The sequence below is a fragment of the Muscardinus avellanarius genome (genome assembly GCF_963383645.1).
Source record: "Muscardinus avellanarius genome assembly, chromosome: 20".
In the NCBI taxonomy this organism is placed as follows: Eukaryota; Metazoa; Chordata; class Mammalia; order Rodentia; family Gliridae; genus Muscardinus; species Muscardinus avellanarius.
This window is the reverse complement of record NC_137806.1, coordinates 35,163,116-35,190,471: the sequence shown is the minus strand read 5'-3', so window position 1 is coordinate 35,190,471 and position 27,356 is coordinate 35,163,116. Positions and strand designations below refer to the sequence as shown.

The window sequence follows — 27,356 nt, the reverse complement described above, 5'->3', positions numbered from 1 at the left end:
ATGGAGGAGGAGCTCAAGTGCCCGGTGTGCGGCTCCCTGTTCCGCGAGCCCATCATCCTGCCCTGCTCGCACAATGTCTGCCTGCCGTGCGCCCGCACCATCGCCGTGCAGACCCCGGACGGCGAGCAGCACCTGTCCCCGCCGCTGCTGCTCTCCCGGGCCGGCGCCGCCGCGCCCCCTGCGGACCCCGAGCCTGCGGCGGCCGCGGCCTGCGGCGGCGGGGACCACGCGGACAAGCTGAGCCTGTACAGCGAGACGGACAGCGGCTACGGCTCCTACACGCCCAGCCTCAAGTCGCCCAACGGGGTGCGCGTGCTGCCCATGGTGCCCGCGCCGCCCGGCGCCTCCGCCGCCGCGGCCCGGGGCGCCGCGTGCTCCTCGCTGGCCCCCTGCGCCTCCAGCTCCATCACGTGCCCGCAGTGCCACCGCAGCGCCTCCCTGGACCACCGCGGCCTGCGCGGCTTCCAGCGCAACCGGCTGCTGGAGGCCATCGTGCAGCGCTACCAGCAGGGCCGCGGGGCCGCGCCCGGGGCCCCCGCCGCGGCCCCCGTCGCCATCTGCCAGCTGTGCGACCGCACCCCGCCCGAGCCGGCGGCCACGCTCTGCGAGCAGTGCGACGTGCTCTACTGCGCCGCCTGCCAGGTCAAGTGCCACCCGTCCCGGGGCCCCTTCGCCAAGCACCGGCTGGTGCAGCCGCCGCCGCCGCCCGCGCCCCCCGAGGCTGCCGCTGCTCCGGCCAGCGCGGCCCCGGCCCCCGGCGCCGCCGCCGGCGGCTGCAAGAGCCCGGGGGGCGCGCGCAAGTTCCCCACCTGTCCCGAGCACGACTTGGAGAACTACAGCATGTACTGCGCGAGCTGCCGCAGCCCCGTGTGCTACCTGTGCCTGGAGGAGGGGCGCCACGCCAAGCACGAGGTGAAGCCGCTGGGGGCCACGTGGAAACAGCACAAGGTGAGCCGCCGCGGGGGGTGCTCCCCCACCCCCGGGAGTCGCCGCGGGGTGGCCACAGGGCCCCAGAATCGCCCGCTTCATTCCCTAAGCCAGGGACTTGACTGGTACCCTGAGCTGGGCACTGCAGACAGAGGACGCGGGAAAGACTGGCTGAGCCCTGGCCTGTGAGGGGACACAGGGGCCCCAGCGCAGGAACAGGGTTCTGACTCCCTAGGGCTCACTCCCCGTGGGGCCAGGGACCGAGGCAGCCAGGAGCCCTCCTCCCTCTTGGAAAAGAATTTATTTTTCATTTTTTGCAGTATTGGGGATGGAACCCAGGGGCATTCTACCTACGAGCTACACCCCAGCCCGATTTTTTATTCTTTATTTTGAAACAGGGTCTCCCCGAGTTGCACAGGGCCTCACTAAGTAGCTGAGGCTGGCTGTGGACTGCGATCCTCCTGCCTCAGCCTTCCGAGTGCTGTGATTACAAGTGTGCGCCACCACGCCTGGCTATTACTTTTGGGTTTTTTTTTTTTTTTTTTTTTTTGGTAGTACTGGGGTTCCTGGAAGCCCTTCTACCTCCGGGCTACACTCCCAGACCTATTTTTTTGCATTTTTATTTTGGAAACAGGGTCTCCCAAGCCAGCGCGCGCGGCTGGCTTCGAACCTGCGCGATCCTCCTGTCTCTGCCTCCCAAGCGCGGGGATTACAAGCGTGCGCCACCACGCCCGGCTACTTTTGGTTTTAAGTGCATCTAATTTAAACCACCTGGCTGCTGGAAGCTGGGCGGTGCTCCCCGGCTGGAAGGTGCTCTCCAGGTCCTAAGTGGCTCGCAGCTCCGGCTGATGGGACCCACCACTTCTTACTCAGGAGGCTGCTCTTCCCCACCCCAGGCAGAAAACCCCTCGCCCTTACCAGCCATAGGCAGCTGGTCCTTCCCTACCACTGTTGGTACAGTGTCTCCGGGGCCCTGTTGAAGTTTTGGGGTGTGTGCCTTTTGAAAAGGGAGCCTTTCTGCAGGGTGTGGTGGTACTAGCCTGTACTCCCAGTATGTGGGAGGCTGAGACAGGAGGATTACAGGTGAAAGGCCAGCCTCAGCAACTTACATAGACTTTTTTTCAAAATGAAAAAATTTAAAGGGCTGGGGGTATAGGAAGAAAACCCCTGGGTTTAATTCTCAGTACTAAGAAGAAAAAAAAAAGGAGGAGAAGGAGAAGGAGGAGAAGGGAGAGGAGGAGGAGGAAGGAACACTTCCATACACTGTCTCTTGCCTGGGATGCTGCCCCTGTGCCGTGGGATCCTCTTAGGAAAAGGACCAGGGTCCCCTGCTCATGACCCTGTGTCTTCCTGATACTGGGAGAAAGGGAAGAAGCCAGCAGAATCCAGCGGGCCCTATCAGTCCCCCAAAGTGCGGCTGGTTGCATCCATGCTTCTCATAGTCATCCCGTTTTCCCTAGAAGGCCCAAGTGTGCGGCGGGCTCATGGTCGGCATGGCCACGCACTGGGGCGCAGGTAGCGTCCCCTGCCCCGGGGCCTGCCAGCAGAGGCCAGCCAGCCAGGGTCCTCTGTCCAGTAAGTGCTCATCCCAGGGGAGGCCAGAGGTCTCCTGACCACTGCCAGGAGATACTGTATGGCTTTATTTTATCTTTGGGTACTGGGATTGAACATAGGAATATTTACCTTCGAACTGCACCCCCAGCCCTATTTTTTGCTTTTATTATTTTAACTAAGGCTGGCCTTGAACCTGCAATCCTCCTGTCTCAGCCACCCAAGTGGGATTACAGGCATAGGCCACCATGCCCTGCTTATTAAGTGTTTAGATCGAGGAGGAGTGTCTTAGAACGCAGAGCAGTTTGCCAAGGCCACCTATCTTTTAGCTGAAAACTGACAAGGAGAAGCAAGGAGAGAGAAAGGAGACACCACCTTGCCTGTACAGACTTGTCTGTAAATATACAAAAGGTGTATGGTTACTCTCTGTGGTTACTGCGTCTCATCTTGTCTGCTCCCGCCAGCATGTGTTGTTATTGCGATTTGTCATTGTTAAATAAAAGAAATTAGAAAAAACACGTAGGGCGACTCTTTAGAAATCTACCTTAGAGAGGGATTTAAAAAATATTTACTTACTTATTTATGTTACTGGGGTTTGAACCCAGGGGCATGCTCCAGGCTATACCCCCAGCCCTATTTTATTTTTTATTTGCAAACAAGATCTCCCTAAGTAGCGAGAGCCTTGCTGAATCGCTGAGGCTGGCTCGAACCCGCTGTCCTCCTGGCTCAGCCTACCAAGTACTGGGATGATAGGGGTGTCCCACCACGCCCAGCTCTGGAGAGGGAAATTTGCAAAACAGATCCAAGGAAGGAGAATGAGAAGCCAGATCTCTAGTTCAGAAGCAGTCGCTCTCCGTGGGCCATTGGAACCCTTGCCCCAACCCCTCCCAACCTTTTTTGTTTGTGAAACCTAGGAGTTAGGGCTAGCATCTAGTGAGCAGAGGCCCGGGAGTCTGCTAGACACCCCTCAGCACCAAGGGCTGCTCCCCAGACAACGGCCAGCCTCCGACGTCAGCCGAGCCTCTAGCGGAACCCTGCGCTGGGGTGCCAGAGTCCTGGCTTCCACCTCGGGCTTGCCATTTTTGTTTTAAACTCATTGACAGCAATGGGCTTCTTGTTTATATAAGAATTATATAAGTATAATTCTCTATGTTCAGCTCTGAGCACAGTACCCAACCCCTTAAGGGTTACATAGTAATTTTATAGTCCTAATAGTTAAAAGCAGTGGGCTTGCAGAAAGCCACAGGGCAGTAGCACCGAGTTTTCTTTTGACCTCGTTGGCTTGGTTACCTGAGACAGCGTGAGCCGGCGCATTCGGCTATTGCTGGCGCTGAGCCGGCGAATTCGGCTATTGCTGGCGCTGAGCCTGCAGTTGCCGTGAGCGGCGTGGGGTTGCAGTGAGCTGGATTCGCTCACAGGATGCTCTGAGGCTTGTGTTGCAGGAGTTGTAGCTGCTTCTTTCATCTTTTACGTTGAGTAGACCTCATTTTGGAAGTAATCACTGGTAAAAAGGCTGTGATCAATTACCGAGACAAGAAGTCTCACATTCAGATTTCACAAGCTGTGAGATTTTCACAGCTACAGGGCCAAAACCTAATTTTGGGTATTGCCACTCAAGCGCTCAGAGTAGTGAAGGGTGAAAACCAAGGGGGCTGAGATGAGATTTTTGGCAACTGGAGGAGGGATTAGGCGTCTTTCGTGGAAAAGCGATTTGGAGCGACGAGCTCTGGTTGGAAGCACAAAGCTGTGTGGGGTCCCTCAGTGGTCATCCTCGGCTTGCTGACGACTGCTCCACTGTTTAATAAAACTCCGTCCTCAACTAGCGTCGCCCGGCTGGGGGAAGAGGAAGCGGAGAGCCTGCTCAGCAGGGCGGGTGGTGTCGCCTCTGGGATCCAGCGGTGCGGCGTCTGAATTGTGTCTAGTGCCGCCGCCACTCAGGGTCTGCAGCCTCCTCCTGTGCGCACAGAGGCTCTGGGAGGTGGTTCTGGGACACTTGGGTTCACGCACAGACACGCTGCTGCTGTTTCTCCACGGGAGGGAAGCTCCTGAGTGCTCGTTACCAGCATCTCACTGGGGCTGGGACCAGAGCCTAGATAAACAGGAGAGTGCGCGGTCCAGCTTTGGTGGTGAGAACCTGGGCCACCTCCCGAACCATGGGAGAGGCTACTGCTGAAACATAACCAGGGTCCCACTGCGACGGCGTAAGTGTGTCAGTAAGCCGTACAGTCCTTGCAGTTTTTCTTTTCTAAAAATCCCAGACTCCATGTCAAAGCTGCCCCTCCTGAGGGACCTGAGGCTGGAGGAGCCCTTGCCAGAGCTCCACTCGAACCGGAGTTCACAGCTCATCAGTGACTCCAGTGTGTGTGACTCTGAAGTCTGTTGGAGGCAAGGTTAATTATCACCCTTTAAAAGCAGTATAGGGCCAGGCATGGTGGTTCACGCTTGTAATTCCAGTACTTGGGAGGCTGAGACAGGAGGATCGCAGGTTCTTGGCCAGCCTCAGCTACTTAGCTAGGCCCTCCACAACTTATAGCTACTTAGCTAGGCCCTCCGCAACTTAGTGAGACCCTGTTTCAAAATAAGGAATAAAATAGTAACTTGGAGGAAAAATGCCCCTGGGTTCCGTCTCCAGTACTGGCGAAACGCACTCTGCGTGATCCTCCTGGAAGAGAATCAACCACCTCGAAAAACTTCCAACATGAAAAGTCCTGTGTGTTGAGAAAGATCCCAGGAAGGGCCTCTCACAAGAGGCTCTGCCTTGTGGTCTACTGGATTATGGGTGTTTTGTTCCTGAAGCGTGGGGGAAGGTCACAGGGGCGTACCGTTCCCCTAGCATGTCTCAGAACATCAGCCGTGTCTGAAGTTCTGTGCCAGGGAGGACCCCAACCTGCCGGACGTAGCTGGTTGGCCCTGCTTTAGACAGACTGGGCCGATTCCCAAGCCATGTTTACTGGATGCAGGCTGTGCCTCTTCAGGAATTCTCGAGAGGCACGTGGACCATAAGAGGTTAAAGAACAGCTCCCTGGTGCCCCAGGATTACCTCCCAGGAGCAAGGGCTGGCGTGGCCTGGACAACTCCCAAGGCGGGACTTCTGTTCTCTGCAGGCCTTGAGGCTCCGCCAAGGGCATGGAGCTCCTCAGAGCCCTGTCTGACCTACTTTGTGAAAGAAGCTTTCCAGGTGCACGAGGAGGACCTCCGCCATTACAAAGGCTCTGCAGAGCCACGCCTGTCATCCCAGTACTTGGGAGGCTGAGAGAGGATTGCAGGTTCGAGGCCAGCCTCAGCAATTTAGTGAGACCCTTTGCAACGTAGTGAGACCCTGTTTAAAAAAAATAATAGGCCGGGCGTGGTGGCGCACGCTTGTAATCCCCGCGCTTGTGGGGCGGAGACAGGAGGATCGCGCAGGTTTGAACCCAGCCTCACTGGTTTAAGAGACCCTGTTTCCAAATAAAAAATATAAAAAATAGGTCTGGGAGTGTAGCTCGGAGGTAGAAGGGTTTCCGGGAACCTCAGTATCACCATAAAATAAAAATAAAAAAATTGCCGGGCATGGTGGCGCACGCTTGTAATCCCTGCGCTTGGGAGGCAGAGACAGGAGGATCGCGGCTGGTTCGGAGCCAGTCTTGCTGGCTTAAGAGACCCTGTTTCCACATAAAAAGGTAAAAAAAAAAAAAAAAAAAAAAAGCCGGGCGTGGTGGCGCACGCTTGTAATCCCTGCGCTTGGGAGGCAGAGACAGGAGGATCACGCAGGTTTGAAGCCAGCCACGCGTGCTGGCTTAGGAAACCCTGTTTCCAAATTTAAAAAATGTAAAAATAGGTCTGGGAGTGTAGCCCAGAGGTAGAAGGGCCTCCAGGAACCCCAGTACCACCAAAAAAAAAAAAAAGGTAAAATAAATAGGTCTAGGAGTGTAGCCCGTGGGAGTGTATCCCGGAGGTAGAAGGGCTTCCATGAACCCCAGCACCACCAAAAATAAAAATAAAAAAATAATAGGGGCCAGGGGCGCATACTTGTAATTCCCATGCTTGGGAGGCGGAGACAGGAGGATCTCACAGGTTTGAAGCCAGCCTCAGCTACTTAGTGAGGCTCTCAGCAACTTAGTGAGACCCTGTTTAAAAAAATAATAATAGAGCCAGGCATGGTGGTGCACGCTTGTAATCCCAGCATTTGGGAGGCTGAGACCTGGAGGATCCCGGTTTGCGGACAGCCTCAGCTACTTAGTGAGGCCCTCTGCAACTCAGTGAGACCTGGTTTCAAAATAAAGAATAAAAAATAGGGCAGGGGGTGTAGCTCAGAGGTCAAATGTCCCTGGGTTCTATCCCCAAACCCGCAAAAAAATAATAATAAATAATAATATAATAATAATAATAATAATAATAATAATAATAAGGCTGGGGATAGAGCTCAGCTGTGGAATGCCCCTGGTTTAATCCCCAGCACCCCAAAAGGCAACAGGAATGGCAAAACCAGGCTGTCACCCCAGCAACACGGTGGTCCTAGGTGTACTGATTGAAATATTTGCAGCTATTTATTATCAATGAGGGCTTATTGTTAAAATCCAAATTCTAGATGTAGAAATGTAAACTTAAGCTGGCCATGGTGGCGCCCGCTTGTAATCCCAGCATTTGGGAGGCTGAGACCAGAGGATCGTGGTTCGCAGACAGCCTCAGCTACTTAGGCCCTCTGCAACTCAGTGAGACCCTGTTTCAAAATAACCTGCAAAAAAAAAAAAATTCTTTTTTCTAGATGGAGAGAAGCTTTGCGGCCACGTCCTGCTGGGTCCTCCGAGTCCTTGGGCTTTGCTTTAATGCCTTTTCTTACTTGTGCAATGATTTTGGTCCTCTCTCTCTTCTCTCTCTCTCTCTCTCTCTCTCTCTCTCTCTCTCTCTCTCTCTCTCTCCATTCCTTTTGGGATATCAATGACACATATGGTAGAGTGTTTGATGTCATCTTGTCTTGCAGATCCTGGACACGCTGTTCTTTTTCTCTGATCCCTCTATTTGATCTCTGTGTTCTAGTCTGGGTAATTTCCACCCCGCTCTCCCGCGTCTGCCCACTCTTTCCCAGGCTGTGTCAAGCCTCAGGGCAGTCCTCCCCATCTCCCAGGGGCATCTTCTCACTTCCCACCCTGGTCCCACCATGGGGTTCCTCTCCTGGCACCCTCCTGGGACAGTCTCTGCTTCTAGCCCAGGGAGAAAGGGCTCCTTCCATCCCCTCCAGCTAGAAGGGGTCTTCACTGGGCTCCTGTGTGGGGGAATACTGGGGATTGAACCCAGGGGCATTTGACCTCTGATCTATACCCCAGCCCTATTTTATTTATTTTTATTTTTATTATGTAGAACTGGGGATGGAACGCAGGGGCATTCTACCTCTGAGCCGCACCGGCAGCCTTATTTTATTTTATTTATTTTAAACTTGAAGCGAGGTCTCATTAAGTTGCTGAGGTTAATTGTGAATCTGCGGTGCTCCTGTCTCAGGGTTACAGGCCTGTGTCCCCACGCCTGGCTCTTTCTATCCTTTTGACCTACTCCTGAGCCCCTGGGACAGTCACCAAAAGGAGTTGTATGTATTGAAGCTTTTGTTCATTGAGAGTTAAATGTCATCATTGTGCCAGGACATCATTCTGATGCTTAAATATCTGAGCCAGAGTACCCGGGAAGGAGCTGGTGACCCTACCGTCCAGATGAAGAATGGCTGAGCGGAGTTCGGGGTGGAGTTTCCGGTTAGATCTTACTAACACCAGATTTTTAAAGAAATGAACAGAGTTTTATTGCTGGTTTTTTTCTGATTGTGAAGGATAGTACTTGTCCTAAAAAACAGACAGATACGCCGGGCATGGTGGCACACGCTTGTCATCCCAGTACTCGAGAGGCCGAGACAGGAGGATCGTGGGTTCTCAACCAGCTTCGGCAACTTGGTGAGGCCCTCCACAATTTACGGAGGATGGTGGTTTGCAGCCAGCCTCAGCTACTTAGGGAAGCCCTTTGCAACTCAGTGAGACCCTGTTTCAAAATAAAGAATAAAAAATAGGGTGGGAGGTGTCGCTTGGAGGTAGAATGCTCTTGGGTTCCATCCCCAGAACAGTAAAAAGATTAAAAAAAAAGAAAGAAAGAAAGAAAAGAAAATAGGGATGGGGTGTAGCTTAGAGGTAGAATGCCTCTGGGCAAAATCCTCAGTCCCACAAAAAAAAAAAAAAAAAAAAAAAGGCACCTTGCTTGCTGGAGCAGCTGCGCCAGGTGGCCGTGGCCGCGGCGGCCGGCCTGCTTTTCCGGTCTCGCTCTCTGGCTCTGCTCGCTGAGCCTCAGCCTTGTTCAGTGTTCACGATATTTCTAGCTTTCCCTTCAGTTGCAGAAGAAAGAGGACAGCTTTTTAAATCGAGATGACCTCCCCTACTGAGCTAATATTTAGATTTATTTTTAGACCTGGGAGAGTCCTTCCTGGAGGAGGAGTCTGCCCCAAGGCCTCCTCCAGGACCTGGCCTGGGAGTCTGCTCTGTGGCCTGGCCTGCGGCCGTGGCTGTGGCTGCGGCCTTTGCAGGGGCAGCCGAGCCCCAGTTTGGGCTGCTCTATGTATGTATTTTGCTGGTTGGTTCTTGGAGCCTGGAGCTGGCTGTTCAGAAAGAATAGACAACAGTCCGCTCTCTGCCAGCGGGACGGGGTGCCACCATGGGCTGCACAGGGTCGTGTAGAAGCCTGTTGGTCTGCAGGTAGAGGTGCCAGGGGGTCTCAGAAGTTCCCTCGAGCGCGACTACATGGGTCAGGTCGGTGGTGGCAGTTGACCTAGAAAGAGCGAGCACCCAGGGCCGTGAAAAGCAGGTCAGTCTGCAGGCTGCTGGGGAACGCAGGTGCGGGTGCCATCTGGGGCTGCGTGTCCTGGAATGCGGGCGGGCGAGGAGTGGCCACATGGCCATGGTAGTCATGCCCAGAATGTGGGCACCCTGAGGCCCAGACTCGACCCAGAGCAAAGGCTGTCCACTGGCACAGGGTGGGTGTCTGAGTGCCAGCACCGTGCTGCCCGGTGGGGTGAAGTCACCGTGGAAGGGGGCTGGTGTAGAGGCACCCTGGGACAAGGCTGGGAGCTCTGGGAGGAGTTCAGAGCACATTGCATGCCGGGGAGGCAGCCAGGGCTTGGGAGCCGCGCAGAGGGGTCTTCGCAGATGGACGGCATTGGCAGGCAGCAGAGTCGAAGTCGGAGAGGGAGACCGTCCCAGCAGATGACGCTGGTGGGGTAAGATCAGTGTGGCCCAAGGAACCCAGTTTTGTGGAAGGGCAGAGACCACCTGCCTTGGACACAGAGCAAGGGGGCGGGCCCTGCTTCACAGGCAGCCTTGGAGGACATCTCTGAGTGGGAAAGTGAGCTTGTGGGAGGGGAGAGCGCCCTGGGAGACCTTGGCAGGCCAGGGCCCTCCCTGGTGTGTGCTTTGGGGGGGCAAACTCCATGGGGCGAAGGGGCTCTGCCTCCACCCAGGGGAGGCAGGCGCAGAGCCCTGGCCTGCGGTGAGCTGCTCCCTATGGGGCCTCCTTGCTGGTCTCACAGGGGCTTGCGGTGCAGGGGAGGGGGCTTTCCTCATGGTCCATACTCCCCATGTGAGTGGGTGTAACTGAAAGGCATCACTGGACGCCGCGGTCAACAGGGGTCTCAACCCCAGGCCTTTCAGGCCCATGGACAATAGTTCACCCATGTCCACCCCTTTTAGAGTCATCAAATAAAATGCCGGACAAGTTCACAGCAAGCCTTGAGCGGTTCTGAGCGTGAGAGGACCGAGCTCGGGCAGCAGCAGGCGCTTCACCTTCGGACACCGCTGGCAACGTGCTAACACATTTCTGTACTCTTTAGTTTATACATTATCCTAAACACTCGCTCATAGGTAAGACTAGAAGCCGGCCTCTACCATTCCTAAGGTCCCTGTCGAATATCCTCCACTGCACTGGACGGCCTAGTCTCAGGGCTCAGCGACCAAGACAAAGCAGGTGCCCTCAGGGCCCCTCTACAGGGACTGTGGCCAACTAGGGAATCACCTCAGGGGTGACATGAGCTGAAAATAGAAGAGGGCCCAGGGGCGGCATAGAGAGACTCCAGAGGGTAGGCCTGGACTGCACAGCTAGAAAGGACTGAGGGAGCCGGGCGTGGTGGCGCACGCTTGTAATCCCCGCGCTTGGGAGGCGGAGACAGGAGGATCGCACTGGTTCGAAGCCAGCCATGCTGGCTTAAGAGACCCTGTTTCAAATAAAAATATAAAAATAGGTCTGGGAGTGTAGCCCGGAGGTAGAAGGGCTTCCAGGAACCCCAGTACCACCAAAAAAAAAAAAAAAAAAAAAAAACTGAGGGAATGCTGGGATTACTTACTTAGGATTAAAGTAAGAGCCCCCCGGGCATGGCGGCCCATGCCTGTAATCCCAGTACTTGGGAGGCTAAGGCAGGAGGATTGCAGGTTTAAGACCAGCCTCAGCAACTTAGGCCTTCAGTAATCTAGTGAGACTCGTAGCAATCTAGTGAGACTCTTCTCAGCCACCCTAGCAAGACTGTTTCGAACTAAAAAAGACTGGAGTTGTAGCTCAGTAGTAGAATGTTACTGGGTTCAATCTCTAATACCAAAAAACAAACAAACAAAAATAACCCATACACACACAAATAAGAAAGGGAAGGAGAGAAAGAAGAAGGAAAAGATAGCAAGCTAGCCTGGCCAGCCCTCCGGGACAGCTATTATTATTATTATTATTATTATTATTATTATTATTATTATTATTATTTCCACCTGTTGGGGGCAGCGGTCACTCCAGAACAAAGGCCGAGAACCTGCTCAGGACACAGCCTGGATTTGAAGGTGGAGTCTCAGGTCTCGCCCTGGACGCACCCCAGGCACCTCAGCACCCTGGGAGTGTGAGCACAGCCCAGAAGATGCCAGGCTCAGCTCTGAGTGTGTGAGGCTGCGGAGAGCTGTGGCTGGGACGGCAGGGCGCAGGGCAGCCGGGCTCCACCTGGACCTGGCCAGGCAATTGTCCGGCCAAACCTAGATGCCAGCATCCGCCACCATGCACAGATTTTGGCTTAGTTTCTGTGATATAATACTATCCATATAATATCACAAGTTTAAATAGATTATTAATTAATTAAATAAAAAATAATAAATCCAGATGCCGCAGGCCTCGACTCTCACCTCAGAGGACCAGGGAGCTGCCAGCTGAAGCTTCGTGTCCCAGGTTAAAACCCATCCAACCACAAAAGCAAACTTTCATCTGCCTGGGCGTTTCCTACCCCCACCCCAGGGTTGGTGCGATTGATGCACATGGCGGGGGTGGGGGAGCTGAGCCCCTTCCCTCTGCCAGCTCCGGCTCCTCCTCCCAACCAGAGAGGGGCAGTGTTCACATCCTCGGCTAACACCCAGTGGTCCCTGCGAAAGAAGGGGCCAGGGTCTCCAGGGCTGAGCACTGTGAGCCTGTGGCCGAGGGAGGAAGCTCCGTCCCTCACTCCAAACCCAGGCTCCTTGCCCCTACAGTAACCAGCTGCGACTGGATTGCCACGGCAATGATGGACAGTCATTTCATAAACAAAGGACCAGGGTAGAGAATAGCCAAGTGTGTGCTGTGGGTCGGCTGCTGGCCCCACGCTGCCCCTCTGGAGCCCCCCAAAGCCAGCAGACCCGGGTCCACCAGAGCAGGCTCTGGGTGGGCTGCACTTGGGGATGAGTCTGAGTGGACACCGGGCTGAGCCACGAGAGGCTGTGCCCAAGGTCACGGTCTCCTTCCCAGCCTCTCTGCCTCGTCTCCTTGCCGAGCAGGAAGCAGGGCAGCACTCCCTGGGAGGCCGGGCTGCCGGGAAGCTCGCGCAGGCTGGGCACAGCCACGGGCTCTGGTGCTCGGCAAACAGTCACTGTCTGCCCTCAGTCACCCAGCCTCTCCGGCGCCAGCAAGCTTGCCAGCCCTTCTGGGGAGGTGGTGCGGCGGTGGCAGGCCTGCTGGGACCGACACGGACTCTCTTGGCTTGCCTCGTAGCCAACCGATCGCTCTGCCACCTCATCAGCCAGGGAGCTTGAGTTCCTTGTTGGTGCAGAGAGCTGGCTAGACATGCAAAGACAGCAGACATCTTTCATAAACTACCGCGGAAGCAGGCGCTGTGGTGCGTTGCCACAATCTCAGTATGTGAGTGGTGGAGACAGGAGGACTATAGGTTTGTGGCCAGCAACTTGGCAAGACCTGTTGCAAAATAAAAGAAAACGGTTGGTAGAGCCGGGTGTAGTGGCGCACGCTTGTAATCCCACCATTAGGGAGGCTGAGACAGGAGGATCTGGGTTTGTGGCCAGCCTCAGCAACTTAGCAAGACCTGTTGCAAAATAAGAAAAGAAAACGGTTGGTAGAGGCAGGTGTAGTGATGCACGCTTGTAATCCCACCATTAGGGAGGCTGAGATAGAAGGATCTGGGTTTGTGGACAGCCTCAGCTACTTAGTGAGGCCCTTTGCAACTCAGTGAGACTCTGTTTCAAAATAAAGAATAAAAAATAAACCTGGGGGCATAGCTTGGAGGTAGAATGCCCCCTAGGTTCAATCTTTAGTATAAAACAAAATACTCACTAGATGCTGGGCGTGGTGGCGCACGCTTGTAATCCCCGTGCTCCGGAGGCTGAGACAGGAGGATCATGCAGGTTCGAAGCCAGCCTCACTGGTTTAAGAGACCTTGTTTTCAAATAAAAATATAAAATAGGTCTGGGAGTGTAGCCCAGAGGTAGAAGGGTTCCATGCCCAGGTCCACAAAAACAAACAAACAAACAAACAAAAAACCTCACTAGAGGTTAGAAGAAGTACCAAGCCTGAATTTGAGTGAGCCCCAAAATTCATACATTGAAGCCCTAACCCTTTGGGCCTGGCACTTAGAATCTAGTCCACTTTCAGGCCCACAGGCCACTTGCTGTCCACCCAGCCAGGTGTGTCCCCAGTTCAAAAGGCTCCTGCCTGTCGGAGCAGGGTGAGCGACATGGCCTGGGGTCCAGGACATCCTTAAGCATCGATAGGGGACAGACCTGCCGAGGAAGAGCCGGCCGCACCCCGCCGGGGCTCCGCTGCCATCTCGTCCTGGGCTGTGTGCACTCCAGGCCTCAGGTGCTCTTGCCTCTGCCCCTCTGGGGCCAGATGGAGGCACGGAGCACGGCTGGAGAGCGGCCTGGGCTGTAGGGCCCAGGAGTCAGCGCGGGCTCATCATGAATGAGGACAGATGTGGGTGCGTGGGCCAGGCCCTCACCCTCGCCAGCACAGGCCTTCCCAACGGAGGGCGCACCGTGCGCCTGCGACGCCCAGCGTCCTCTCTCCATGTGCTGTCTTTTCCAGGCCCAGCTATCCCAGGCCTTGAACGGGATTTCAGACAAGGCGAAAGAGGCCAAAGAGTTTTTGGTCCAGCTCAAGAGCATCCTGCAGCAGATCCAGGTGAGCAGGGAAGGGCGGAAGAGTCGGGTGCACACGAGTGGGCGCTCCCCGTGTCCTGAAGAGCAGCCGCAGGGGTGGGAGGCGCCACCCCGCTGATGGACACACGGGACACCTGTGTGGGAATGGAAGTCTATGACACTGGTTAGGAAGTCATAGGGAGCCAGCACGGTGGTGCACACCTGGAATTCTAGTACTTGGGAGGCTCAGACAAGAGGATTGCAGACTAGAGGCTAACCTCAACTACTTAGGGTTCCTGGAAACCCTTCAACATCTGGGCTACACTCCCAGACACCTATTTTTTATATGTTTATTTGGAAACAGGGTCTCTTAAGCCAGTGAGGCTGGCTTCGAACCTGCGCATCCTCCTGTCTCTGCCTCCCAAGCGCGGGGATTACAAGCGTGCGCTGGGAATGGCACCCAGGGGCATTCCACCTCTGAGCTACACCCCCAGCCCTATGTTTTATTCTTTATTTTGAAACAAGGTCTCAACTGAGTTGCAGAGGTCCTCACTAAGTAGCTGAGGCTGTCCTCAAACCCGGATCCTCCTGTCTACACCTCCCGAATGCTGGGATTACAAGTGTGCACCACCACACTCAGCCACTTCGACCCTTTTTCTTTTCCTTCCTTTCTTTTCTCTCTCTCTCTCTTCCTTCCTTCCTTTTGTGGCACTTGGGGTTGGACCCAGGGGCATTCTATCTCTGAGCTAGACTCCCATCCCTATTTTATTTTTAGTTTAAAACAGGACCTCACTAAGTTGCAGTGGGCCTCCCTAAGTTGCTGAAGCTGGCCTTAAGCCTGCAATCTTCCTGTGTCGGCCTCCCAGCTACAAGGATAACAGGCATGCCTCGCTACATCTGGCTAAGACCCTTAAAATTTTTAAGAGTAGGGCTGGGGTTTTGCTCGTTCAGAGGTAGAATGACCCTGGGTTCAATCCCCAGTAATACATACATACACACACACACACACACACACACACACACACACACACACACACACGAAGTAAGGAAGGAAAGAAGGAAGATGGTAGAGAGCCAGAGGAGAAATGTCATCCAGCCTGACACAGCCCTGTGGTCCTGTGCGGTGGCATCTGTATGGGGTGCCCGTGGGGTCAGCAAGCCAGAGGATACATACCTCGTGTTTACTGAGCACCTGCTGTCCGGGATGGAGCCCGGGAGTGGGCTGAGCAGGGCGAGTCTCGCTCCATGGAGCCTGCGCAGGGACGGTGCCCTGAGCACTGGCCATCCCTCCTGTGTAGACAAAAGGACTGAGGACCTTGAATTCCCATCTGCCTATAAAGATGATGTCACCACTCTCTGTTTCTATGAAGAAATGTCTGCCAGAATCAACTTAGAAGGAAGAAAGGCTTATTTGTGTTTGCGGTTTTAGCAATTTCAGTCCATACTGCTCAATTCCAGAGCCTTTGGGCTTGGAGAGACAGAATGTCCTGGTGGAAGGAAGGAGCCGTGTGGCGGAGGAAGCCGCTCACGGCTTAGTGACCGAGAAGCCAAAGGGGGGCTGGGGTCCCCAGCTTCCCTCAAGTCCACGCCCCTTCCCAGCGGCCCAACTCCTCCCGAGGCCCCCGCCTAAAGCTCAGCACCCTGCAACTGTGCTGGGGGACACGCGCATGTTCTTGTGCAGTACACAACCTGGATCCTGCCCTCCTAACCATCTCTCGAGAGCTGGCCACAGCGTCACAGATGCTATAGGAAGAGCCGGGTGTGGTGATGCACGCCTGTAATCCCAGCATTTGGGAGGCTAAGACAGGAGGATCACGGTTCACAGACAGCCTCGGCTACTTAGTGAGGCCCTGTTTCAAAAAATAAAGAATGAGAAAATAGCTCGGATGTAGGATGCCCCTGGGTTTCATCCCTAGTACTGCCAAAAAAAAAAAAAAATGCTGTAGGAAACCAAGCATCATGGTGCACACCTGAAATCCCAGTACGGAGACCGAGAGAGAGAGACAGGAGGATCACGGGTTGAGGCCAGTTCAGCAACTTAGTGAGGCCCTCAGCAAATTAGCAAGACTCTGTTTTAAAATAAAATAAGGTTAGGTGTGTAGCTCAGAGGCAGAACAACCCTGGGTTCCATCTCCAGTACCCCCCCAAAAAAAAAGAAGACGCTCTAGGAACAAGGCTTGAAAGTCTGCCAACGGCCCCCCTCGTGGCTCTGTGCTGCGCTACATAGTACCCTCCCCTGGTTCCTAGGCAGATCCTTCCCACCTAACAGCTGTGCGGCCAACTCAGGGACAAGCTCCCTACGACATCCCCGCTCTTACACTCGCTGGATTTCAGCGCTGTCTCCCTAAAGCTGTCCGCTTCCTCCAGGAAAATGGGCTGGACTACGAGGCCTGCCTGGTGGCTCAGTGTGACGCCCTGGTCGACGCGCTGACCCGGCAGAAGGCCAAGCTGCTGACCAAGGTCACCAAGGAGAGGGAGCACAAGTCGAAGGTAGGGACCCACGGCCATGCTCGAAATCCCACCCGCCCTGCACGCCGGCCAGTCGTAGGCCAGCCGCTGAGCTGGCGGTGCCCTTCCAGAGCGAGGCAGCCCTGCGCTGTCCGTCCCCGCCTGCAGGCCCCCTCTGACATCTCACGCACCAGTGGTCGGCAGTCATGCCAGGGAGAGTTCCACAGGGACAGGATGGTAGGCCCGCTCCTCCCAGCTCTGCGCTCCGGTTAAGCAGGTGGCTGTGGACACGCGGGACTGACAAGGGGCTGTCACTGGCCAGGAAGCCCATGCAGCCCAGACATCCTAGCCTAACTAGAAAATATCACTTCCAAGGGAAGAAGGAGGGAAAGTCGGGGAGCCAGAGCGTACAGGGCAAGTGGCCGCCGGCAGGGAGTCACCTGACCTGGGCTCATGGTCGCGGGCAGGGTTCCAGGTTCTGCCCTCCTCTGCGCCGCTGTCCAGAGTTCAGACAGCTTGCTGTGTGGGAGGGGGGCCGTTTGTTCCCAGTCACCCCTACGGAGGGAGCCGGGGACGCGGAATGTCCAGCAGCTGCCAGGGCTCCGGCCCTCTGGCTGCTGCTCCTCCTCCGAGCTCAGTCCTTGAGGGGAGTCTCTGTTGCAGATGGTTTGGGATCAGATCAACCACTGCACGCTGAAACTGCGCCAGTCCACGGGGCTTATGGAGTACTGTCTGGAGGTGATGAAGGAGAATGACCCCTCGGGGTTCCTGCAGGTGAGCCGCGGTGGGGCAGGATGGCAGGGCCTCCTCCTCGCCCTAGCGCCACGCCCCGGCCTGCCCGGGCTCAGGCGAGGTCCTCCCACGGCCTGCTGTGTGCGGTGAGTCCAGGGCCTGGGGCTGTCACCCGGGGGACCCTCACCCACTGCGGCAACCCTGATTTTGAACCGTCCATTAAACAAGGAGGTGAAATAGCATAATCTCTAGGGGTCAGCGTTAATGTCCTCCCCACTGAGAGAAAGGACGGTGGGCTGAACAAGCTGGGCAGACTGTACAGGGAGGTGGGAGAGGGTCCGCGCAACCCATTCCCTGCAGGTGTGTCCTGCGTCCTGCCAGCCTGCCCGGTGGCCGCGGCCAGGGACAGTGCCACCCTCGGGCTGACACAGGGTCCTGGGCGTCTCTCAGGAACTGATTCAGCCTCGGTCTGGGGGAAATGATGCATCCTGTGGGTTTTCCCCAAGAATGGTGCATGAGATCATGGCTGTCCGGGGACGCTTGCAAATAAATGTCTGCTCAGCAGAACTTCTCAGCCCAGGAGAGCAGCGCTGCGGGCTCAAATGGAGTTTGCAGCCAGAGCAGGAGAAACGCTCAGAGGAGATGTGGGGGACGGGGCGGGGCAGGCTCCAAGCTCCCTGGTATGGGGCGTGCTTCCTTTGCCTCTTGGGACAAAGACCAGCACGCCTCACTTGGCGTAGCACTACAAAACAGGTATAAAGAAGGGTGACGGCTTTGCCTATATTTTTAAAAAAGCACCACTACTTCACAGAAGGGCTTGACCCAGTTCCGTCAATAGCTGAAGCTCCTTAATATTTAACATGATGCCATGCGTGGTGGTGCACGCTTGTAATCCCTGCGCTTGGGAGGCTGAGACAGGAGGATCGCACAAGTTCAAAGCCAGCCTCAGCTACTGAGTGAGGCTCTCAGCAACTTAGTGAGACCCTGTTTCCAAATAAAATATAAAATAGGTCTGGGAGTGTAGCCCGAAGGTAGAAAGCCCCTGGGTTCCACCCCCAGTACCACCAAAAAAAAAAAAAAATTAACATGGCCACACTTTTTTTTTTTTTTTTTTGGTGGTACTGGGGTTCCTGGAAGCCCTTCTACCTCTGGGCTACACTCCCAGACCTATTTTATATTTTTTAATTTGGAAACGGTCTCTTAAGCCAGCGAGGCTGGCTCCGAACCAGCGCGATCCTCCTGTCTCCGCCTCCCAAGCGCGGGGATTACAAGCGTGCGCCACCACGTGCAGCATGGCCACACTTTTGAATGATGACCGTCACAATACAGTACGCCTTGCATACTAGCACTGCGTGGGCAGGGGTCCTCTGTCTGCATGGTCGAGCACACCCCAGAAGCCCCCCACCGGCTGCTCATTTCCCCCCTCGGTACTCCCCTTTTAGATCTCGGACGCCCTGGTCAAGCGCGTGCAGGTGTCTCAGGAGCAGTGGGTCAAAGGCGCCCTGGAGCCGAAGGTGTCGGCGGAGTTTGACCTGACCCTGGACAGTGAGCCGCTGCTGCAGGCCATCCACCAGCTGGACTTCATTCAGATGAAATGTAGGGGTGAGCCTCGGTCGGCCCTGTCCTGCCTCCCAGGGAGGCACCCAGTCTGAGGGCCAGGAGGCGCTGGGAGGCCGGGGTGTGTGGTGCCACGGGGCTGAGGCTAGGGCGCCGCGGAGGCACAGGGTCGCCGTGGGAGCCGCGGCCGGAGTCCTCGGTTCAAACCTGAGCTTCCCGTTCACAGACGAGGCTGGCTCTTTGGCCCAAAGACAGTTACAGAGTACCCGGCTTGTGGGGCTACGGCAGGGAGCAAGTCAGCAGACTCCCTCTAGGGACTGAGCCGCTATTAGAGAGAAAGAAATAGACATTACCGTGATGCTGGACAGCAGCAGGTGCCGTAAGCCAAAAGAGGAAGGGCGGCAGGAGATGTCAGGGTGCGCGTCAAGACAAAGAGCAGGCGGGGTGGCGCACACTTGTCATCCCAGCATTCGGGAGGCCGAGACAGGAGGATCATGGTTTGCGGACAGCCTCAGCTAGTACTTAGTGAGGCCCTCTGCAACTCAGTGAGACCTTGTTTCAAAATAAAGAATAAAAAATTGGGTTGGAGGCATAGCTTGGAGGTAGAATGCCCCTGGGTTCCATCCTCAGTACCACAAAAAAAAAAAAAGAAAGAAAAAAAGAAAAAATGAAGAGGAGGAGGAGCGGTGGAGGAGGAACAGGGAGCACTCTAGGGGAGCGTTTCAGGAGCAGAGGGGAGCAAGTGCCAAGGGCCCGAGGCAGGAGTAAGTTGTCTGCGTCCCAAGAAGAGTGGGCCGGATGACAGCAGAATGAACTGGGTGGGGGTGGGGGTGGCAGGAGCTGCGTTAGGAGCCAAGGGGCACACCGCGGAGGGCCGAGTCTGCAACACCCCGCCGTTGCCAAGGCAGCCAGTGAGGGCCCAGACCGCCACGCCGCCCCAGCCGCGATGCCCAGGTACAGACAGGAGGGAAAGCGCAGGGGCCTTGTTTTTGTGGAGCGAGGCTGGAACGTGTGAACTGTGTCTTGACCTGAGAATATGCAGCCATTTTCTCCTAACCAACAGGAGAGCGGGTCTCCTGCACACCCCCGGGCTCACTGCGCAGCTCAGCCTGGGTGAGGTTTAGAAACACCAGCTGCCCCGGGTGTAAATGAGATGCAGTGCTGGGATGGGGGGGCAGGGGGGCTGCAGCCAGGGATGGCTGGCCCTGCTGCTCCTGCCCCATGGGGCCGCAGGGTTGGGGCTGAGCGGGGAGGGTCGGGCAAGAGGGGGTTCCGCTGCCCCCAGGGCGTGGCCAGGCTGCACCTGAAAGCACACCTGTAGTCATTTCTACAGGTGTGGGGCATTTCACCAGCGGGACCCTCAGCCAGACCCTGGATGGCCGTGAGCTCCTTCTGGAAGCCAGATTGAAAGAGGGATGCTTTATAGGACCAATCTTGCCGTTTTTCTTTTGTGAAAAGATCAGAGCTGGGCATGGTGGTGCATACCTGTAATCCTAGTACTTAGGATGGCTGAGACAGGAAGATCACAGGTTTGAAGACAGCCTCAGAAACTTAGACCCTCAGCAACTTAGCAAAACCCTGTTTGAAATTTTTTTTAAAAAAGAGGGCTGGGGGCATAGCTGAGAGCTGAAATAGCCCCTTTTGGTATTGAACCTCCAATACCAAAAATAAAAATGGAAGTCAGGAAGACCATGTCAATGAAATCTCTCAAGATAGAACTCACAAAGACTGTCCCCTCTGAGCTGACGAGAGCTCCGGGAGCTCCTGGTGTGAGTCCCGGTTCCTAGGACGAGAGCCGGCCTAAGTCTCGTCCCCTGATCTTTGAAAGCTTCCAGCCAAAGGCGTAAGCGTGTCTTCGCATTTTGCACCCTGCTTGTGCCAGTCAGCATTCTGTTACTATAACAAACACCTGGGATACATCAACTTACACAGAGGAAAGGTTAGTTTGGCTCACAGTTTGGGAGGTTTCAGCCATAGCTGGAGGTCCCTGTCCCCTTGGCAGCCTGTGGTGTGTGCTGACTTACATGTCACGGAGCAGAGGCTCCCACCTCATGTCCAGGTTGCTGAGGACAGGAGGAGGAAGGGACTGGACCCCCACAATCCCCTTCAAGGGCATGCCCTATGACCTAACTCCCTCCCACCCAGTCTCACCTCCCAAAGGCTCCACTGCCTCCCACATGGGGACCAATGGGGCCTTACGGGGAACACTTAGGATCCAGACGACAGCACCCTCCATTCCCAGCCCCAGATGTAGCCTGTAGGTGTCTCTTGCTTGGTCCTGGCCCTGCCAAGAGGGTTCACACGGGCATGGTGGCACACACCTATAATCCCAGCACTTGGGAAGCTGAGACAGGAGGACCGCAGGTTCACGGCCAGTTTCAGCAACTTTGCAAGGCTCCCTGCGACTTAGTAAGGCAGGCCCTGTTTCAAAACAAGAACAAAACAAAACAAAAACTGAAATAGGCCTGGGTGTCTAGCCTAGAGGTAGCATGCCCCTGGGCTCGCACACAGGGGTCCACGCAGACCAGTGCAGTGTAGACTCCGCTGAGATCCCGCCCCTGCTCCTCGTGGGCTCGAGTCACCCGCGCAGCTCTGCAGGCAGGTGGGCGAGGGGAGCTGCATCCTCAGGCCACAGGCTTGGGGCAAGAGTCCTTTGAGACCTGTGCGCCCCGGCCCCAGCCCACAGAGATGCGGTGGTGTGGATTTGGCCTGTTGTCCTCCAGGCAGGGCCCTGGGAGTGGGTGGGGCTGCGGGAGGAGGGTGCATGCGCTAACCCAGGTCTTTCCCACAGTGCCGCCGGTGCCCCTGCTGCAGCTGGAGAAGTGCTGTACGCGCAACAATAGCGTCACGCTGGCCTGGAGGGTGCCACCCTTCACCCACAGCCCTGTGGACGGCTACATCCTGGAGCTGGATGACGGGGACGGAGGCCAGTTCCGGGTGAGGCCTGCTGCAGATCTGGGGCGCCCTAAGGCGCAGGATGTCCGCGGGGCCACTGTTAGCCCCGATGTCACAGGAGGAAGAGAGCTAGCCAGGCCAGGCCTGTGGGAGACGAGGCTTCCGGATCCTGGGCTGGGTGTGGCCGGCGCTGCAGCAGCGATGTCTGTCACAGAGAACACAGGGTGGTTTTCCTGCAAGGGCTGACCAGGCATGAGGCTGAGAGGTCAGGCACTGCCTGCGGGCATCTCCTTCTTGTCTGTCCCCAGCCTGGTGTGCAGGCTCCACCGCTCCCCCCAGCAGGCCTGGCCCCTAGCATCCACGTTCCACAGGGAGGCTCTAGCCAGGCTTGAGAAAGGGTTCCTGGCCTGCTTGGACAAGGTCTAGGGCCTGGCCCAAGCTGATTGCAATTTTCCTTATTCAAAAATATCTGCTGGTTAAGTCGGGCGCACACTTGTAATCCCAGCATTCGGGAGGCTGAGACAGGAGGATCGTGGTTCATGGCCAGCCTCAGCTACTTAGTGAGGCCCTTTGCAACTCAGTGAGACCCTGTTTCAAAATAAAGAATAAAACATAGGGCCGGAGGTGTAGATCGGAGGTAGGATACCCCTGGGTTCCATCCTCAGTACCACACACACACACAAAACATCTGCTGGGGTGGGCACAGTGGCACACACGTCATCCTCGTGACTCTGGGCAAGTCAGAAGGAGCGTAAGTTCTAGGCCAGACTGTGCTGGGGATGTGGCTCATGGTAGAGCACCTACCTCATGAGCAAGGCCCTGGGGTCAAATGAAGGAATGAAGGAATGGCTGTAAGGATGCACTTTTGAGGATGAGGTGTGCCCAGAGACTGCGCACTAGGAGGGGTCCCCAGAGACCCGGGGCCTGACGCGCGCCCTGGATCTTGCAGGAGGTATACGTCGGCAAGGAGACGCTGTGCACCATCGATGGGCTGCACTTCAACAGCACCTACAACTCCAGGGTCAAAGCTTTCAACTCCTCTGGCGTCGGGCCGTACAGCAAAACTGTGGTCCTGCAGACCTCCGATGGTGAGCACGGGGCTCCGCGGAGCCAGAGTCCGCCCTCACGTGCTGTGGCCGGACTTAGGAGGAGAGGCCTTGCTGCTCACAACCTGGGCTTTGTGAGGACGAAGGCTGCTGCCTGGGGCTGCTCAACAGAGGACCGAGCTTCTGGCTTGGCAGACACAGGGCTGCCCTTGGGGTCTCATCTCCACGGGTCCTCCCGCAGTCCTGACCCCATCAGGGGCGTCTGGAAAGGGCCAGAGAGCGGGGCTCCCTAAAGGCCACCTAGCTCTGGAGCTGGACGGCCTGGGTGTCTCTTGTTTCTTGGCAAGGCTGGGTCTGAACACAGGAGCCTGGAGAACACAGAGCAGGGATCGTGTGTGCACATGTGTATGTATATATGCACGCGTGTGTGTGCGTGCGTGCATGTGTGTGTGCAGCCAGCGAATTCCATGCCTGAGCCCGCTCCTCTTACCTCCTTCCTCCCCAGTGGCCTGGTTCACGTTCGACCCCAACTCTGGCCACCGTGACATCATTTTATCCAACGACAACCAGACGGCCACCTGTAGCAGTTACGACGACCGGGTGGTGCTGGGCACGGCTGCCTTCTCCAAGGGCGTGCATTACTGGGAGCTGCACGTGGACCGGTATGACAACCACCCGGACCCCGCCTTCGGGGTGGCCAGGGCCAGCGTGGCGAAGGACATGATGCTGGGCAAAGATGACAAGGCCTGGGCCATGTATGTGGACAACAACCGCAGCTGGTTCATGCACTGCAACTCCCACACCAACAGGTGCGTCCCACAGCGGCGCACCCGCACCCGTGCCTGCGTGCCCCGAGCCAGGCAGCAGGAGGGAGGTGCTTGCAGGCGCTGGTCTCCGGCTCCAGTGGCTTTGGCGATGTCCAGGGAGGGGTGACGCCCACCTGCAGCCCAGCTGGGAGGAGCAGCCCCTGCCCGGCGGGTCTCCAGGCACCAGCCAGCCATAGGCAGCCTTGTGCTGGGTTTCCAGCTGTGCCTCTCCCCTGGCTCATCTCCACTTTCCATCCCTTGAGCCAAGCCTGTGTCTCTGCAGAGCGTTGCAGATACCATGGCCACTGCTGGCCCCTGGCCTGGAGTGGGCCCCCCACGGCCCTCCAGGAGCCGACCCACTGAGGCTCCAGCACAGCTGGCCTTGAGGCTCCCGCTTGCTCGGGGTCCACCTGTGGCCCCTGTTCACAGCCTGGGCACCGTCCTGGCAGCGGGGGATCCAGCTTCTCTCCCAGAGCGGCCAGGGCAGTTCTGGCCAGGAGCCTGCCTCAGGGTCCTCAGGACCCGCCCGGGCAGGGGCGGGCACGCTGTCCTTCTGCAGCCACTGCAGGGCGCTGAGGGCTGTCTGCCCCCTGCACCCCTCCCCACGGTGGGGCCAAGTCCAAATCCACCAGCTCCAAGTCTTCCTGCGTAGGCCAAAGCGACACCAGACCAGCTGTTCACCAGTGCAGTGACAGTGATGGCACTTACTGAATTGCTTTGTGCCCAGTGCTGCAGGAAGCCCCTGATCTACCCAGCCTCCTGGAATCCTCCCAAAACTAGTTGCCATTTTGCAGATTATGAGAGGGGTTTAGAAAGGTCAGGCACTGGCTCAGCCGCGAGAGAACCCTGTCCTGTGGGATCCGAGGACTGAGCCCTGGCAGGGCAGGCAGGGAGCCTTGTTGGGCCCTTGGTGCCCCGGGTGGGGTGGGGGGGCATAAGGAAAAGTGGGGCATGGGGAACCAGGCGGTGGTGCACACCTGAGATCCCAGCACCTGGGAGGCTGAGACAGGAGGATCACAGGCTCAAGAACAGCCTCAGCAACTGAGTGAGGTCCTTTGCAACTTAATGAGACCCTGTTTCAGAATAATAAAATAAAACAGGGCTTGGGGTATAGCTCAGAGGTAGATTGCTGCTGGGCTCAATCCTCAGCACCACAAAAAAGACACAGGAAGAAAGAGCGGGCATGCAGGCATGGGGAGCTTGCACCTCTCCCTCCATCTCAGGTGTGGAGCAGGACAGGTGAGCGATCCTAGAGGAAGCTGCTGCCGCTGACCCCAGCGCTGACGTTTGTGTCAGAGTTCCTGGAACTTTAGACGGTCAATAGCGCCACCTGGTGGTCAGCACTGGAACAGCAGGAAGCCCAGCGGTAATTCCTACTGCCTGCCTGGGGGACCCCGCCTCACCCACTCAAGGAGCACCCTTGAGCCCTCCTGCACCAGCCTTCTGACCCTCAAGATCTCTGCCCGAAGTACAGCCCTCAGCTAAGGGTAGGGACAAGGCAGGGGCAGCCAGGGCCTTGTAGGCAAGTGTGCCCCACCTGGAGGGTGACTCGCCACCCCAGGACGCAGCGTCCTGGACACTCGCCCAGCTCTGCACATCTGCTGCTGGCCTCCGTGGGACCGTGACTCAGAGGACTGAGGGCCACCCTCCCCGCCACATGCTGCCTCTCAAGGCCCCTGGGATGGTTCTGGGGAGGTGAGCTGAAGGGCCTTCCCGGAGCCCGTGTGTCTGCATTCCCACAGAGCTGAGCGCCTTCACTCAGCTAACGCGGAAAAGGCTTAGTTCTTTTTTTTTTTTTTTTTTTTTTTCTATTTTTGGTGGTACTGGGGATGGAACCCAGGGGCCTTCTACCTCCGGGCTATACTCCCAGACCTATTTTATATTTTATTTGGAAACAGGGTCTCTTTAGCCTGCTGAGGCTGGCTTCGAACCTGTGTGATGTCCTGTCTCCACCTCCCAAGCGAGGGGATTACAAGCGTGCACCACCATGCCTGGCAAGGCTTAGTTCATTTAATTGGCAGGTTAGAGGTGACTTCTCTACCCTTCTGGTCCACACAGCACAGTTTCAGACGGGACCTGCCCATCCAAGTCCTAATTCTCTGACGTATAGGTCTCAGATACCGTTGGAAAGCCCGGCCCCTGGGGGAGAGTCCTCTTGTGTGGGCCATTGGGGTGTGTGCGCTGTAAGAGAAGGCTCGCCCAGCAGGACACGCCCTGCCGCCTGTGGCGGTTGTTTTTTAGGTGGGGGTGTCTGCAGCATTCTTTAAGTAACGCTCCTGAGACACAGCCTCCATCCCAACCCGGGCCGCGTGGTGAGGGTGGTGCTGGTACTTGTCTTGCCAGGACGGAAGGCGGCGTGTGCAAGGGGGCCACTGTTGGCGTGCTGCTGGACCTCAACAAGCACACCCTGACCTTCTTCATCAACGGGCAGCAGCAAGGGCCCACGGCCTTCAGCCACGTGGACGGGGTCTTCATGCCGGCCCTCAGCCTCAACCGCAATGTGCAGGTACCGCGAGACAGGCTTGAGTTGAAGCGTCTGGGCAGGAGCCTGCCTGCCGGCTGCCTCGAACACCCTAGGGGCGGTTCTTTCTGCTGGGATAGGTCCACAGGGGTCACCAGCACGAGCAGGAACTCCAGCTGAGTGGAAGCCCAGGGTGGCCCAGGCCTGGGAGTGTAACACCGTGTAGGGGGGGCACCATGAGAGAGCAGAGGGTGGGTAAGGAGCCGCGGCGCTCCATCCTAGGCTGCTTGCAGAGTCCTCCTCCCCTGGGGTGGGCAGGGAGGGACCTACCTCGTGGCGCCCATGACCCTGAATGCCGATGAGTGATCTTTTACAAAAGGGACTTGCGGTGGGTAAGCTGAGATTGCGCTGGCAGCCCATGGGGTTCATAGGACAGCCATGAGTCACAGGCAAGCGGGCAGCAGGAAGACAGTGGACATGCACAGCCCTGAGAGCCGGCGTGCTGCCGGGCGTGGTAGCGCACGCCTGTAATCCCAATACTCGAAAGGCTGAGACATGAGGCCTCAGCTACTCAGTGAGGCCCTGTTTCAAAATAAAGAATAAAAATTAGGGCTAGGGGTGTAGCTTGGAGGTAGAACGTCCCTGGCTTCCATCCCCAGTACTGCAAAAATAAATGAATAAATAATAATAAAAAAAGATCTGGCTGGGCATGGTGGCGCATGCCTGCAATCCCAGTAAAGGAGTATTGCAGGTTTGCAGCCAAGCCAGTCTCAGCTACTTAGTGAGGCCCTGTTTCAAAATAAAGAATAAAAATCAGGGATAGGGCTGGGCGTGGTGGCGCATGCTCGTAATCCCCGCGCTTGGGAGGCGGAGACAGGAGGATCGCACTGGTTCGAAGCCAGCCTCGCTGGTTTAAGAGACCCTGTTTCTTTTTTTTTTTTTTTTTGGTGGGGTGGTACTGGGGTTCCTGGAAGCCCTTCTACCTCCGGGCCACACTCCCAGACCTATTTTTACATTTTTATTTGGAAACAGGGTCTCCTAAGCCAGCGCGCGTGGCTGACTTCGAACCTGCGCGATCCTCCTGTCTCTGCCTCCCAAGCGCAGGGATTACAAGCGTGCACCACCACGCCCGGCACGAGACCCTGTTTCTAAAAAAAAAAAAAAAAAAGGTCTGGGAGTGTAGCCCAGAGTTAGAAGGGCTTCCAGGAACCCCAGTACCACCCCACCAAAAAAAAAAAAAAAAAAAAAAATCAGGGATAGGGGCGAAGCTTGGAGGTAGAATGTCCCTGGATTCCATCCCCAGTACCACAAAAATAAGTAAATAAATAAATACATGATAAAACATCTGCAGCAGGGCTCAGCGCCACTCCTGCCAAACCGGGAGCCGGGCGGGCCAGTCATAACAGAGCTGGCCTGTTGCATGTGACGGCCTCAGGCATGGCGAGGGGCTGTGTGCTGTCCCTGGCAGCCTCCCTGAGCCGCCCATCTTCTCTCCCAGGTCACCTTGTACACGGGATTGGACGTGCCAACAAGCCCGGGGCAGCCAAAGCTGGCTGGCAACTAG

General features: G+C 56.3%; 1 protein-coding gene across 2 annotated transcripts; it reads left to right on the top strand.

Annotated features, from left to right (window-relative positions):
- TRIM67 (tripartite motif containing 67) lies at positions 1 to 27,356 on the top strand (the record flags this gene model as incomplete). Of its 2 annotated transcripts, none has more annotated exons than XM_080717035.1 (10): positions 1 to 948; positions 13,795 to 13,890; positions 16,215 to 16,337; positions 16,959 to 17,069; positions 18,470 to 18,623; positions 21,376 to 21,521; positions 22,429 to 22,567; positions 23,031 to 23,334; positions 25,675 to 25,837; positions 27,291 to 27,356. In XM_080717035.1, the coding sequence occupies 10 exons, from the start codon at positions 1 to 3 to the stop codon at positions 27,354 to 27,356; spliced, it is 2,250 nt and encodes a 749-aa protein (XP_080573161.1). The 2 variants fall into 2 exon arrangements, with proteins under 2 accessions (XP_080573161.1, XP_080573160.1); XM_080717034.1 differs by having other exon boundaries at positions 18,470 to 18,629.